The sequence below is a fragment of the Lepisosteus platostomus genome, chromosome 11 (assembly GCF_059453375.1).
Source record: "Lepisosteus platostomus isolate fLepPlt1 chromosome 11, fLepPlt1.hap1, whole genome shotgun sequence".
In the NCBI taxonomy this organism is placed as follows: Eukaryota; Metazoa; Chordata; class Actinopteri; order Semionotiformes; family Lepisosteidae; genus Lepisosteus; species Lepisosteus platostomus.
In genome coordinates, this window is record NC_142621.1 from 18,440,272 (window position 1) to 18,455,560 (window position 15,289).

The 15,289-nt window shown below is 38.6% G+C and overlaps 1 protein-coding gene across 1 annotated transcript; it reads right to left on the minus strand.

Annotated features, from left to right (window-relative positions):
* Positions 1-135: 135 nt before the first annotated feature.
* dhcr24 (24-dehydrocholesterol reductase) lies at positions 136-15,091 on the minus strand. Its single transcript, XM_088598729.1, has 9 exons — positions 14,572-15,091; positions 11,091-11,246; positions 8,887-8,992; positions 7,299-7,417; positions 6,442-6,705; positions 5,086-5,229; positions 3,543-3,740; positions 1,916-2,094; positions 136-1,356 (listed from the first exon to the last, which is right to left on the minus strand). The coding sequence occupies exons 1-9, from the start codon at positions 14,800-14,802 to the stop codon at positions 1,203-1,205; spliced, it is 1,551 nt and encodes a 516-aa protein (XP_088454855.1). The 5' UTR covers positions 14,803-15,091; the 3' UTR covers positions 136-1,202.
* Positions 15,092-15,289: the final 198 nt, after the last annotated feature.

Here is a 15,289-nt window from a genome sequence, read left to right on the forward strand (position 1 = left end):
TGTACTCTAGTTCTGTAAGTTGCTTTGGATATAAGCATCTGGCAAATGACATTGGTTTAAAGCCAAGTCTTTATTTGAATATTAAAAACTCTCTAGTTTCTTCTAGTTATGTTAGAAATGAAAGGAAAAGAGTAATTTATTTGCAGAAGTCAAATTTTTTTGTCCAATTGTAACCAAAGCCATAAATAAACACATGTATATTCAATTAAAGTGTAGTTCCACAGTATCACCCCTAACTCCTAAAATGACAGTAACTTCAGTAGGACTTTAGTAGGACACAGGAAACACTTAAAATGTGTGGGTTTTGTATTTACAAAACGTTGTCTATTTATTTTTTTACAAATTTGGTGTTTCTAATCTATACAAAACCTCTTTTTATCCTACAATGCTCCTGCTCCATAAGTCAAACTTAGTTATGTACCATATGTGGTATTCCAATGGCAATTTATTGTTGGTTAATCTTTTATTGCGCTTCTAATAAGAGATCTGAAAACAGCAGTTGAGAGAAGGCACCCTTCAAATCTGGGAGAACTGTAACAGTTTGCACAAGAAGAGTGGGCCAAACTGCCAGTACTGAGGTGCAGGAAGCTCATCAATGGGTATAGGAAGTGCTTGATTGCATTTATTTTAACCAAAGGCTGTGCTACCAAATATTGAGTTTGGGGTGTCAATAATTTTGTCAATGCCATTTTTTTATTTTCTGATTTAAATTATATATTAAGTTATTAATGAAAAACAAAGGTTCTGTAATATTAACAGTGAAATAAAGAACTGTGGAGACCAAATACTTTGGTCAATTTCAACTTCAATTTAAACTTATTCGTACTCTCCTGTCTAAGCCTCCATGTTTTATTTCAAATGGTGTTATTTTATCTTTGCTGGAAGCAAGTGATAATAAAAAGAGGAAGGTTGTCCAACTACAGGTTCATAAAACTAAGCTTATAAGTGTACACATAGTTTTAAATGTTTATATAAAAGATTAAATGAACTCCATGGCTGACAGAACTCACTAAATACATTTTTTGTTTCTGATGGTTTTACTAAAATTGGATTATACAGCAGGGTAAAAATGTGAGACATTTACCAGACTGCAGCCCAGGTGTATAAAAGTACAATTTGAAGAGGGTCAGTCCAAATGAAACACAGTTGAGCTGAACTGAAACGGGCACTCACATATTCTCCTTCTTTTGGATAGGGGTGGATCAGTGTCGTGCTGCTTTACAAATTTTGTCATAAACTTCAGGGAAAGCATCCTTGCAGCCCAACTCCTCCCTCAGCTTGTGATACAAAGAGCCATCAAACATCTCCCAAAACTCCTGACGGTCCATGTACACATCAGCGTATAGCATCTGGAACCTGAAAAAGACGAAGCAATCTCCTCTCTAATACACCCTGCATAACCCTATAACAGCACAGACGATGTGGGGGCCCAGGACGTGCTGATAAAGAAAACATTACAACATGCTTATTTTCAGCCATTTACCAGCCATTTTGGCATCGGCCACAGGCAAGAAAGAAGGGCTTGATTATCATTTCTACCTACGAGGCAGAAAATGTCACACTGTGTTGAGATATTCCAATGCAACAAACAACAAGACCATTTGCTTTTATAATTTATAATTTATAATGGGAAGAGCTGACTGAAAAAAGATAGAGAAAGAGAGTGAGAAGCTCAGAAAGAGACAAAAGAAAGAGAAAGAGGCAAATACACACGAGCTCTATTGTCTCCATCTGCTGGCAAATCTCTTCCACACTAAATGAATTAGGCAGTTTGCCAATAGTATGAAAAGGGTATAGGGAGTGATAGACAGCCTGGAACAGGGGAAACCACACAAAGCAAAGACAACAAAACTAAAAACAAAACTAAAAAGACACTAAAAGGAACAGAAACAAACAGAGAGGACATCATTCGTACCCGTGCACGCCTCTAACAAACTTCTCCAGCTGCCTCATAGTAGCCCGAGCCTGGAAGTGCTTGACGCGGGGTTCCCCATATGCACCAATGTCCACATAAAGCTCAGCCTCGTCGCCCTTTGGATGCACCATCCCTGGCTGGCTGGGCAGCACAAACGGGCACAGCCACAGAGGGTACACCTGCAAATAGCACACACAGTCCCTGTCAGAGCCCACACTTTCACAGAGCAGCAGCACACAACAGGGAAAACCACTGCTTTACTCACTGACTGAATTGACTAGCCCTGATGCAGAATATCACTTAAATTATTAATGGTAAGTTAGAAGAAAATACTTGCAATGCAAGTATGAAATGTGGAGAATAGATACAGCCTACTCCTGCATTGGGAATGATTTTAAATCAATAAGGCATTAATTAATATTTGTGCTTTTTCTTAAATGTAAAATTTGCCTTTCTTACAAAAAAGAGTGTACAAGTGTAAAAACAACAGGGCCACTTTCAAGTTTTATGCACCAGAGTAAGATCTGCTCCAGTTTTACTCTTCCAAAATAGACCACACTTTCAATAACAAAATGTGTTATGTAAAAAAAACACATTTTTAAATCTTTTCTGCACTGGTTTTATTTACATCTTGATCTGCTTTCAATCTGCTTGGTTTTCAAAACAAGTATGAAGACACCAAGTCTGCCACAGAGAAAAAGCTTTGGAAATCCAACAGTAGCTGTGCCAGTGACACAAGGTATACCACTTTGGGGAGCCTGGGTTCACTCTGTGCACTGTAGCATACTGTAGCTTCACTGATGGAGAAGACAGCACAACATTTATTTTTATTAATTAGATGTAATAGCCAGAAGACAGGGCATCTCTAGTTGCAGTCCCTTTTACTATTATTTGAAGGAATTGGGTACAATGAGTTCTTCCCTCAGGACAGTTCAGTTTATTGAAAGTTTAATTTTATTCTTGTGAAAATAACACTCATGATAAACACCCTCCATTCTAAACTATGCAGATGTTAAAAGCAAATTTTTATTTTTCCTTTACTTTTCCATTTTGCCATCCTCCCTCTGTCCTCCAACTGAGACTATAGTAAATGTTAAAAACTGTATTTTCTTCCAAGGGACAGAAATATGATTCCAATAGCAGAATTTTTGAATGTGCAGGATTTGTGAGTAGCAGGCTCTCGTACAAGCTGAAAAGCAAATGTATACACATAACTGCACATTTTGGTCTCTGGACATTCATTCCATATAATGAAATATTTTCTGCCCAGTACCGATTTCTACATATGAACATAAATTATGTGGTGGAAAAACTCTACTCAACGGCCAAAATATTAAGAAAGCCAATTCAAATGAACAGGTAGTCATTGGCAAGTGATGTGCACCTGGCTGAAGAGCAGGAGACTTACCCTGACTTCCGTTGCCAGAATAACACTCCAGTCATATTCAGTTATAGTCCAACAGATGGTAGTTTTGTACCACTGGCTTTTCAGTGAAGCAAATTTTCCAAATGTCTGAGCTGCCAGTTTCTCTCATTCTGAGAAGGCTAATATTTTGGCCAGTGAATGTACAATATGCAATAGGAGTTCCATTTCCTACTCCCCCTACTGGATGCATGCAGCACTCACATGGATGTCCTTGTGGAAAGTGGTGATCGCGCTCTCCAGGTGCTTCATGGGAACCAGCATGTCCTGGACAACATGGTGCTGTTCGTACAGCTGGCGGATGGTCTCGCCCTGGGTTAGCTTTAGTAATGAGATCTTCGGTGGAACCATCCACCCAAACAGGCCCCGGAACAGTGGGCTGTTGCCAAACGGAATAATATCCTGTGGGGAATCATGATGTTAATCACCAGAGCTCTGACAACTGTCTAGAAATACATCTCCCCCAATTTTTCTGACTTTTTTCCCACTTTCCATTGAAATTCAAGTCTAACCCTTGAAGGCCAAAGGATCTTCAGTTTTCTTTTCAACTGAACTTTACTTCTCTTTGCTCAATAAATTATTCACTAAGCTGGACCAACTGTCCCGAGTCTGAAGCAGGCAATCATTCAAACATATGTAAGATCATATGCACTGAGACCCTTGAGGACAAGGCTCAAAGGTCTTAGCTATCAATATCTGGCATTTGCCCCTTGAACCCTACTCTTTCTCTCCTTTTAAAATTACTTTTCATACATCTATATGTTCAATATAATATCAACTGTTTTTGCTAGCTGTGTCACAAAATAGCACAGTACCAAAACTCCTATACAGGTCAATATTTCTAATTACCTTTGTGGGTCTATAGTTTCTTTGCAATACTTTGTTCAGCTTGCGGTTAACCCAGCTCATACCATCTTGCTACAGAATCAGAATCTTGCTACAGTCAGCCCCTCTTTTACTGCAAGAGTGAGAATAGAGTGGCGGCAATAGGCTCTGAGTGTAGAGCAATCCTGCTTTTCATTGGCTAAAGGTTTATTATTAATACTGTAAAAATTATACTTTTTTGTGTAGAAGGAATGGACTCATACATGAACTCAAAAACCTGTAGAAAAACATATGGAGAACAAAGACAACAAAGTGAATATTTAGCTGCTAACGCTTCTTGTATGAGGTGTGAACCATAATAAATTACTCAACAGTTGTGCCTCAAGTGTTAAATCAAAATGGCGAGAAAAATAAAATACTTTGATTTAGACTTCTGGTTTCAACGTCTGGAAAGACTAATGGATCTGGGAACACTCCCTTCTGAGTGTTTCATTGCTGAGTCAGGAGTGGTCTGAACTACATTACAATTAGAATAAGTCCATCACAATCTGTTGGTTCTCTGTCAAAAACAATATACATAATTCATCATGGTTTTTATCAAAAGGAAAAGCACAATTATTTGACCGCAGTACTTTGGCTTGGCGGTAATGCTCTAAAATGGCATGGTAATTTTGCTTATATAATGCTTTGAATTCCCTGGGCAGTGGAGGGATTGTGACTGTATTAGCTAATTCCCTGAAAAGGAGAAGGGGATGGTGGGAAAAATTGGTAGGATTAGATTTAAGATGTATGATCTTGCATGCCAGCCTTGCAATAAGCAAAGGTTGGGTAGAATAGCATCTTAATGTGGTGCTCTGCGTTGTTGGTCTGAGCTCCCACAGTAGCACAGTGAGCTGGCCCTGCTGTATGTGACAGTGCTTACCTGCAGCTCCCAGAAGATGCTACGTGTGTGCCGGTGGTAGTAGTGCCTGAGGGGAATATACTCCACTCCTCTCCGGTTCTCTTTTAGGTAACTCTCCACATGCTTGAAGAACCAGGGTTTGTAGTAATGCCCGATACAGTTGATCTGAGAAAGGACAGCATTAATCCTTAAAAGAACTCCCAAGCAGTAAGGTATAACAGCATTACAGGTGCTGTTTAATAGTCATTTACTACAGTATATTTGTTCAGTTTACTATAATGTGCGGTATAAGGTAGGGATATCAGAATAGACTGTAAACTGATGTCTATATTATTTAGAGTTCCCCATATGCTTTTTTAATCCAGAACAATTATCAGCTGTTTATGTTTTCAGGCCATAAATATTCTTTGGAGTTTTTCATTAAAATTCAGGGAAAACATAAGGCTCTAAAAACTGTAGCAGCAGCATATTTGTACACATTTTGTAAAGCTGAATAAGGATAGCACACCTGCAATTGTTAGAACAGAATGCTGGGGCCCACAAGATCATGTTAACAGTATTAAATATCATTATCACATTGTCACATTGTCAGAAATTATTCAGACAGGTATTAGGATTTTCAGAATATGGCTGCTTTGTGCTGTTAATCCTCTGTATCATATATGTATGTAAATTATTATTATTATTTATTATTATTAATAATAAACTAATAATAGTAATATTATAGCACTTTTCTGAACACTGCACTGAGAGCCCTTTACAGGTAGTGGGATTCCCCACAAATGTGCAGCATCCGTCTGGATAATGCAACACCAGCCATAGTGTCAGTATGCTCACCATACACCAGCTATCAGTGGGGAGGAGAACATAGTAATGAAGTCAGTTCAAACATAGAGATTATTAGGATGCCACGATTGTAAAAGGGCAATGGGAAATTTGGCCAGGACACCAGGATAACATCCCTACACCTTTTAAGAAATACCCTGGGATATTTAATGACCACAGAGAGTCAGGATCTCATCCATAGGATGGTGCCTTTTTTACTGTATAGTGTCACCATCACAATACTGGAGCATTAGGACCCACACAGACCACATGGTGAGCACTCCCTACTGGTTCCACTAATACCTTTACTAGCAACCAGGAGGTCTCCCATACAGATACTGGCTAGGCTCATACCTGCTTAGCCTCAGTTGGTTGCCAGTTTTGAGTTGCAAGTTAAAATCAGAATTGTGTGATGTCCCTATTATTTGATTATTTAACTGTTAAAAAAAGAAAAATATTTTTATATTATTCTAAGCAGTTTACTTAAACCGGTCCGATTACCTGTATATAGACAATTCAGTCAATATATTGCACTATTTTCCCAGCATTCACCTTGTCAGGCTCTGCCTCTTCTGTCATAATCCCTGTCATGATCACGGCCTCATCAAGTGAAAATTGCAACCCCTCCACAAACTGGTTCTCCTTGTTGGCAGATTCCTCTGCAAACCGCTGACAAATTCTCTCCAGCCCGCAGACTGGCTCGTACTGCAGTTTAACAAAGCGCCGTGCTGGGATTATTCGGATTTCTGCAGCAACCAAGAAGCCCAATGTGCCACAGGACCAGGGCACGGCGTAGAAAAGGTCAGAGTTCTCTTTCTAGAACACAGGTAACATGTGATGTAGAATGCAATGACACACTGCACGCTTCAGAATGTAAGAAAGGGTAAAAACAAGAGTAGTTAGAAATTAATTGATCCAGTCTCATCTAGTCTTTTATTGAAGGAATTCAAGATATCGGCTTTAGCCACGTGGCTGGATAGCTTGTTCAATTCTCCTTGAACACACAATAGCAGGTGTGAGTGTCCTAAAATAAATATAAAGCAGACGGGCAAGCTAGTCATTCTAGAACAGACATAAGCAGCAGTGGCCCTCTCATTTCTAATCCAATTTGTTCATTCACTGGTTTGGTCCCCTTAACACAAAACAATTTTGAAATCACTGCAAGATTTTTAATTTGTAAAAGCTCTTCTCACAGTAAAATGTATAAAAATCTCCCATTATAAGTGATGTAATTTTTCACTTCTATGTCAGATTTCCCACATAGTAGGACTGGGAAAGTATGCCAGCCACTTATTACCCAGCTGCACTTCAGTATATGTAAAGTACTTAGAAACCCCCTTGGGATGAAGAGTTACGTACAAATGCAGGGAATTATTAGGCACCCCCACTTCTGAGGAGGTAGGACTCACCGCAGTACACCTGACCAGGCTGCCATCGGCTAAGACCAGTTCAAAGGCTACACAGATGTGCTGAAAGAGGCCATAGATGTGGGAAGAGGACTCAATACCTGTGCCCATGATCAGTCCGCCTGTGCAGCAGAGATAAATGTCAGAGTGTGAACAGTCAGGGCGACCTACATCAGTGGCACAAAAGCAGCTTGGGCAGAAGCCCCTGATAAAAATGTATTTTCAGACTTCAGAATCATCTTTCTGGAAACTTGTAAGACCATTACATGACAAAGGTAAAATTGTCGGATCTATAGACCATGTTACTGTTTATGCATATAATTTTAGAAACCTTTTCTTTCAGCAAGAAAATGTGTGATATAGTGGAAATAGATAGGGAAATGATAGGCAAATAGCTCTTTAGAGGGTCCTTCTTCTTGGTTCCCAAGTTACACCCTGGCCTCATGTACCCATACATGGGAAACATTCAAGAATGACATGAATTATCAAATTGGAATGACAAGCCCCACAGCTTCCCTGGACATCTGCAGCAGAGGAACTGTAAGTGGTTACAAGAGGTATAGGAATAGGAATCCTGGAGGCTGGGTGCCATTCAAACAATGTTTAACAGTAACAACAAAAAGATTCAAGGCACCAGATTCTTCTGGAAAATCTAATTACAGGCAAAAAAAGTGATTATTAGATGTTTGGATGTTTTGATTAGTATCATATACATCTCTTCAGAGCTTATTGGGCTCCACTTTAAAGAGTAAATAAACCAAACTTACAGTGAATTCTCACAAATACTGTACATACAATATAGCAACTTGCATTTAAGATCCTATTTTATAAGAAAATCAATTTATTGATTTAATGTTCTTCTGACAAAATGATTGTATCTCCATTATATAATCTGAAATTGTAAAACTGCTTTGACAAAATGAAAACAAATTGACTATGCTTCTTTTATTTAGGTTAAGAACAATACTGTTATCTGAATACATTTTTAAATTAAATTGACTGTATTCTTACTTTATATTATCCAGGTGTGCTTTTGTATCTACAAGCTTCTAAATGAATTCCTAACCATGTAGCTATAATGGATGAGGTTAATCCCCGCAGAGACTGAAACCCATTTAAGAAACTGATCCAGGAAATATCCAGGCCTCCCCTTCATTTAGACCAACATCTTGCTAATGTAAGTCTTTGTAAATGAGTTAGTAAAATAATTATAATGGCATTTAATACGGAACACGAAAAACAGCTTAAAATTCATTTCTACTTTTTAAAAGGTATTTCTTCTGTTAAAATTCAGATTTTATACAGGGGAAAAACTAAATACCAATGCCAAGGCAGAAAATTCTTACCTACACTCTGAAAATAGAAGGTGAAAAGAAACTGAGATACTGTTTACATAATGAAGCATCTATGAAAGTTAGTTTTTTTAAAATACTTTATTATATATATATATATGTTTGTCAGACTGTGTATAAAAGGAAAGACTTATTTTAAAATTATACATAAACACCTGGGTATAGGGAATGACTCAAAGTCAGGGCAGTATTACAATGTCAAACAGATCCTCTGTGATGTCATAAAGAACCATACACACCCACTGTGAGGTCATCTAGTTCTGGTAGAACTGGAAGGGTCCAGCCAATTGAGTTGAGTAGAGCAGTCACTTGACCCATGTTCACAAGGGGCTCAACACGAACCACCTAGAGGGAAAGATGCACACACATACTGTAGGGAGAAAAAACAATGATTCCTACACACAGACACAACCCACTGTAACACTCAAATGGATCTTTTGTTCAGATATCGTAAGAGGTGGCAGGATTCTAAATTTGATGTGTAACAATTTTTCTAATTTCAGTTTTACAGTTGCATAAGAGTGGAGCTGGGTTACTTTTATTCCTGAACACTATTTCATTCGGTCAAAAACACATTCAAAACAGTAGAGTACAGTGTGGATTATGAATATTTATAAAAATGAAAAAAAAAGATAATCCATCCTTTTGAATTTTGTTTGTATTAATAAAACCTGCCATCTGAGGATGTCTTTACATTCTCATAACAACACATCCAACAAATACAGAACAATGTTGATTACAGAAAAAGAAGAAAGAAATATAGAACAACAGAGAGAATGAGTAGAATGGAGCTCCATCATTCTGTTTTCTCTGTCATCATCAGGAATTCCAGCAATCCATATAGTGTAATAGTACTTGGAAAAACACAGATATAGCATTTGTAGAAGGATTTCTTCGTTTTCAAATGTATGGAACTGATATAGGTACTGTATGTCAATTCAAAAATAGCATTCACTGAATTTCTTTAAAAATTAAGGAGCTTTGTTGTCACTTTGTAAACACTATGTTGTTTGGTATTTTTGAGATTTTAAAAGGTCGGATACTGTGTTTGCAGTCCTTTGAAATGTATTCAGGTACGCATATTTGATCAACAGCATGAGACAATCCTTTGTGCTTGACAGAATGACAGCAATTCCAAGAAGATGAAAATGAATTAACAATGAGTCAAGGCGACTGTTCAAATGAAGACCAACACATGATGAAGGCATAGCATGGCTAAGGACTTTAAGTATCTCATCAAGGTTAATTGCCATGGATGCTAATCTAAGAACTGAGAGGTGGACAACATACTGAAACAAGTTAAAGCACTGCAAAATTTCATCATTAATGCCAGTGCCAGTGAACAGCAAACAATGAGCAATGAGCACTGAGGCAATTCCATGCAACGTCAGCATCGCTGGGCTGGCCACGCTGTTCAGATATCCCATTCCAGACTCCCTAAACAAGTCTTCCACCACCTAAGACGTTCCATATAGGAAGACAAAGTTGACCTCAAGGCCAACATGGAGCAGTATAACATTAACATCACCTCATTGGGACACTCTGCCCAGGACCAGCTCATATGGAGATAGTGTCTGTTGGAAGGATTTTAGCACTTTGAATCCAGATGATCACAGCGAATACGTGGAACTGCAAGAATTGTGTAAACACTATGTAGTGATCATAGACTATAATGTGGTCACAGTTCAACAACCCAGGGCCATCCATTCTACATGAAACACAATCTATATTAAAGAAAAACCCTGTCTATCTATCCTTACTGTTCTCTGCAACCATAAAGATGAAAGGTGCATTCTCCACAAAACACAATATTGAGCTACTGCTTTGTTTTTAACTTATCACAGGGCATTTATTTCAACTGTAATGAACTGAGACCTACAGCTTGAATCCTCACACATACAGGTATGGTGTACAAATAAACAACAGACTTTGTACTCTATCAAGGCAAAAAATAAACTAAACTTTGTGTTTTCTTTTAAGTGCAGAAACAGAATGTTCTGTTTTTAGCAAAAAAAAATTCTACCATGAAAATTATTGCTCATAATAACCACAGGAAATATAAAATAGTATTCTACATTCATTTTTTTCAATTAACAATCACCTAATCATTTATTCATACACCCCTCATTAAAAAATCAGCATTTTTAATAAAGCTGGCTCACTTTAGTTTTCAAACTTTATCAGGAAAAGACAGAGACAATATTCCAATCCAGAGGTGTCTCTGAAGCGTATAGTCCTCAGAGCTAAGATCTGATAGTCAACGGATACAACTCTGTCTTACCCCACTGCTATCAAACTGTTGTCCCACAACTTACACGGGACACTCTTACAAAAAGCAAGGATATAGCATTACTTCTGTGGTCTCTTTTTATTTTGGTCAGGCTCTGCAGGAGCATAAAATACAATGCTGGCCAAACAGGATGATGGATTGAATGTCCCTCACCTGTCGCTTGGTGTCAACTTCTAAGATGTCCATGAGGTTGATCATGATGTTCTTGTGGGTCTTCTTGTACTTGCCAACACGGAGAGAGACAGTCAGCCAGCCGGGACGTCCAGTACACATGTAGGTCTTGCCTCCTTCCTTCTTCCACTCCCGAACCTGTCAACAAGACCATTATGTGACAGGATAACTTCAAATTGCAGTAAGCGCACAGGACACTATAGTAAATGAAGTGTCTTTGTCTTGGTGAACTATTAATTACTTTGACTTACTGAACTAAACTGAGCTGCTTGACATGCTTTTCATATGTTTTTAATGTTTCTGGTCTTTGGTATCAAATGTGCTCTGCTGGTGCATTTTTGCAATGAAATTCCAATAAGCTTTTGCAAACATGACTCTCCTTAACATGCTCACTAAATGATTGCTCCCTTTTATTCTGTCCAAAATACTCTTAATACTATTAACAATGTATAATACTTAATACTGTTAACTAGGATACTATTAAAAGTGCCCAGACAAAGGTGGGAATGGCTCTATATCAAAATATAAAGATTTCCTGGTGCCAGGCGGACCTCGCGACATCCTTACCCTAATGATGAGCCCCGATGACTGGAGGAGCTAGTCTTTAAATAAGCCTAAAAAGGTACACCTGGGAAGCTTGATCACAGAAATAATAACAGGAGTAGTGGAGCCCCCTCTAGGGAGGGATGTCGGGCATGACACCAACACAAGATAAAAAGTTCTCATTATGTAAGAGCTGAGCTACAACAGAGGAATAAAAGGACACAGGATTTAATGGCACGGGGCTGAGAAACACAGCTCTAACATGGAAGAAAGGAGCCAGGACCCAAGAGAAAAAATGGAAATTCAAAAGATTCTCTGATCCTAAGCAGTTTTAATAAAAGGTTATTCCTGCAGACAGGAATCTCCATCCAAAATGGAAGAAAAGAGGAATGGCTTGTAGGGTTTACCAGAAACTCGTGGCTGTCTGTAACATAACTGTATTAAATAGATAAACTACATTCAAAAATTGCCAAGCATTTCTGGAAATGGCATAACGTTATTTTACACAGGTTCTAAAATTGTATGTTTAAGACAGAACACCTTTACTACATCGGACAAAAAAGAAAGTGAACAAGAAATAGAGCAAGAAAACAAAAAGAACAGAAAAAAAAATGTAAAAGCCTAATAAGAAACAAACCTTACCAAAGCAGTGGGTATCAGCTATTCAATGCAGCTATTCAATGAGACAGCATCCTTCTGCCCACTAACTACTGCATTTGTCAATTCCATTATCCTAATTTTAATTAATGGTACCATTCATAAAATGTGTTTTATTCATAGCACTTAACAGAAGAACACAAAGCTACTAAGGAAGGTTTTCACTTGAACCAAAATTGAAAGCTTTAGATGATTTTTTTAAAGTCTAATTTTTAATTAGATTATTATTTTATGTATTTAGAGGAGATTGGTGTTGTTGCCATGTATAAGCTGAAATGCGTTTGGCCTGCACTACATTCTGATAACTTGACAGATTCGTAGCTACTAATAGGAAAAAACACCTGTTACCCTTGAGTAAACCCTTGGATGTTTTCATATAGCGGTAATAAAAGAAATATACTGATGGAAAAAAGAAACGCAACACCTCGTCCTTCCGTCTGCGTGGAACAGGCTGAAGAGTGACACATCTGTAAAGAGGACCTGATGCCACTGCTGATGAGTCCATCGCAGCCTCTGTCTGGCCCAAGCCAGTCAAGTGTGACATCTAGGAGAGGGCCTCTGACAAGTCGCCTTGCTCCAAGGCCAGCAGCATGGAACCTCACTGTCCTGTCACTGATGCGGTCATTGTGTCTGCTGGCGGTTTCAGCAGCAGTTACGTGTGGCAGATCTAAAGCGATCTCTCAGATGGAGCAGTCTGATGTATCAGTCCTGCTCTGGTGTGGTCACTTGAGGGCGACCGGATCTTGGACGGTCATCTGTCCTACTGGTCTGCTGAAAACTTCTCTGCAGTTGGGACACAGTCAAGCAGCTTACTCCACAGTGTCTGGCAACGCTGGCACATGACATGCCTACCTATACTATGCCAATGGCCCTCTTCCTTGCTTCTGGTGACATTCGAGGCATTTTGGAATGCACAGAAAACTGGCTATGTATGGCCTTTTTCTTGCAGCGACCTAAGCTTTGAATTAAGGCCTTTTTAAAGGTGACCTGATCAGGCATTGTTCCACCTGGACCGTGTTTGGGTAAAAGTGCACCAACGAGCTTTTGTGTGATTGGCAAGTTGCAATGCCTCACTGCACAAGCTGTATTGCTGGTCAGAGGGCTTAAAACAAATTGATAACGTTTTGTGAAAGTACATAATATTCTCATTCCAGAAAATGTTGTGTTTCTTTTTTCCATCAGTATATATATACAGGTAAGAAAGATTTCACATACTGTATGTGGTCTAGCACAATAAAAACATTTATTGTTTTCTGCCAATGTGTTTTACCACACATTAGAAGGAATCTTTCAAATAATCTGTTGGAAAAGTGCTTCAGAATGCACAATACCTTTTCTATTTCATCTTGGTTTTTTTTTAACTGTACATTAAAACTGTTATATAAAAGAAACAGACACATAACTCTCGTATAAATTAATTATATATAATATTCAGGAGATTATTTATTTTATTAAGCTACTATTATACAGAACAGAATGGCTACAAAAGAACATACACAGCTCTCACACAAAAATATTATTACAGGTGGAACTTTTTACCCTCGGTTTATTTCTAAATTCAAACAAAATTATATTACTCATATTTCAGCATAGCCCAAGCTAATAAAAGAGCTTTAGCTTGTCTTGTTGCACAATCCCTCAAGACAGCTCTTCCATACTTGAATGCAGGTAAAGTCTTCATTAGCCCCACACATTGCACCTTCGTTAGACCTACCTGCCCCCTACACAGAAAGGTGAAAACTGTGGACCCAAAAATTGCAGGTTGTTGATCTATCGGGATTCAAACTCCCACCTTTCTAAACGTGATCTACTCGGCCATTTTGACATATATTGAGTAACTGCTCAATATCAGTTTTCTAAGACGTAAAATAACATTCAAAGCTAATAATTACTACTCAGGTTTATGAAATGCGCCAGTGTTTTCACACGTATTGAAAAGGATAGCATTTAAAAATCAAAAAAGTATTTTTTTAAAATATATGTCATTACTACTTGGACTATCAACTTAGTGTGTGGCAAAATTTGCAAACCCCAGCTTTTGTGTAGACAGTACACATTTCCGACTGAAAAAAGCGATTTCACACATGCTTGACTGCAAAGACAGCACTACCTTTCCGACTGAAAAAAGCGATTTCACACATGCTTGACTGCAAAGACAGCACTACCACCTCGCTGGCCACCGCCACGTGCGGTTACTGTACAGAGAACCAGTTTGTTGCGTTACTACAAAACATGAATACTGCACCTGGCGACGGCAGCTTACCTGCTTTTGAATGTCCCGGACGCGCTGGTCGTGCTGTTTCGGAGCTGAGCACATCCTGAAAATGAGCCAGGCTCGCAAATAGTAGTACACATCGAATATCACGGACAATGGCAAAAGAAACAGACAGACAAAGATCCACCTCTGGTGAATTATGACGTATTCTAATCCCTTTATTTTCACCCACAACAGGAATAAAACCACCATGCCACCGAGATACAGCAGTGGGTCCATTTTGATTCTTTAAGTTTTAATCTAATTTTTCCCTTTCGATATTTTCAAATCTAAAGGGAGCGCTGCTTGTTCACAGAAACACTCATGCGGTTCGTCAAAACGAAACGACTGTTGTCTTTAGCAAAGAATAAACGGATAGATATCAAATGTCTTCCTTATCTTGAAATAATTCTTCTCTCTAAAGCGGTACATAAAAACATCCATAAAGCAGCTCTTTTCGAGCAGAAATATTCCAAGCCGACAATTGCTTTGACAATTTACAGCCCGCTCCGCCCCCTTCTTCCGTTGATTGGCTAAGATTTCTCCAATTCTGTGAGTCGAGCCTGTTCGTACGAAAGCGCTAACCAATGGCAGTGGAGAAGACCGTCAGACCATTCACCCCAGGGAAACTGCTGCTCGCCCTTAAAAAAATATTAACAGGCAAGGTACGCTGACAGCATTATCCCAGTACGACAGCGATAAGGGGTTGCTCAATGGAAAACGTCAA

Coding starts and splice junctions, on each gene's coding strand:
- dhcr24 (XM_088598729.1), bottom strand. CDS start 14,802: ATGGACCCACTGCTGTATCTCGGTGGCATGGTGGTTTTATTCCTGTTG. Junction 2,095..3,542: donor CTTTCCACAAGGACATCCAT/GTGAGTGCTGCA, acceptor TGCTATTTGCAG/GTGTACCCTCTGTGGCTGTG. Junction 1,357..1,915: donor TTTGTTAGAGGCGTGCACGG/GTACGAATGATG, acceptor CGTCTTTTTCAG/GTTCCAGATGCTATACGCTG.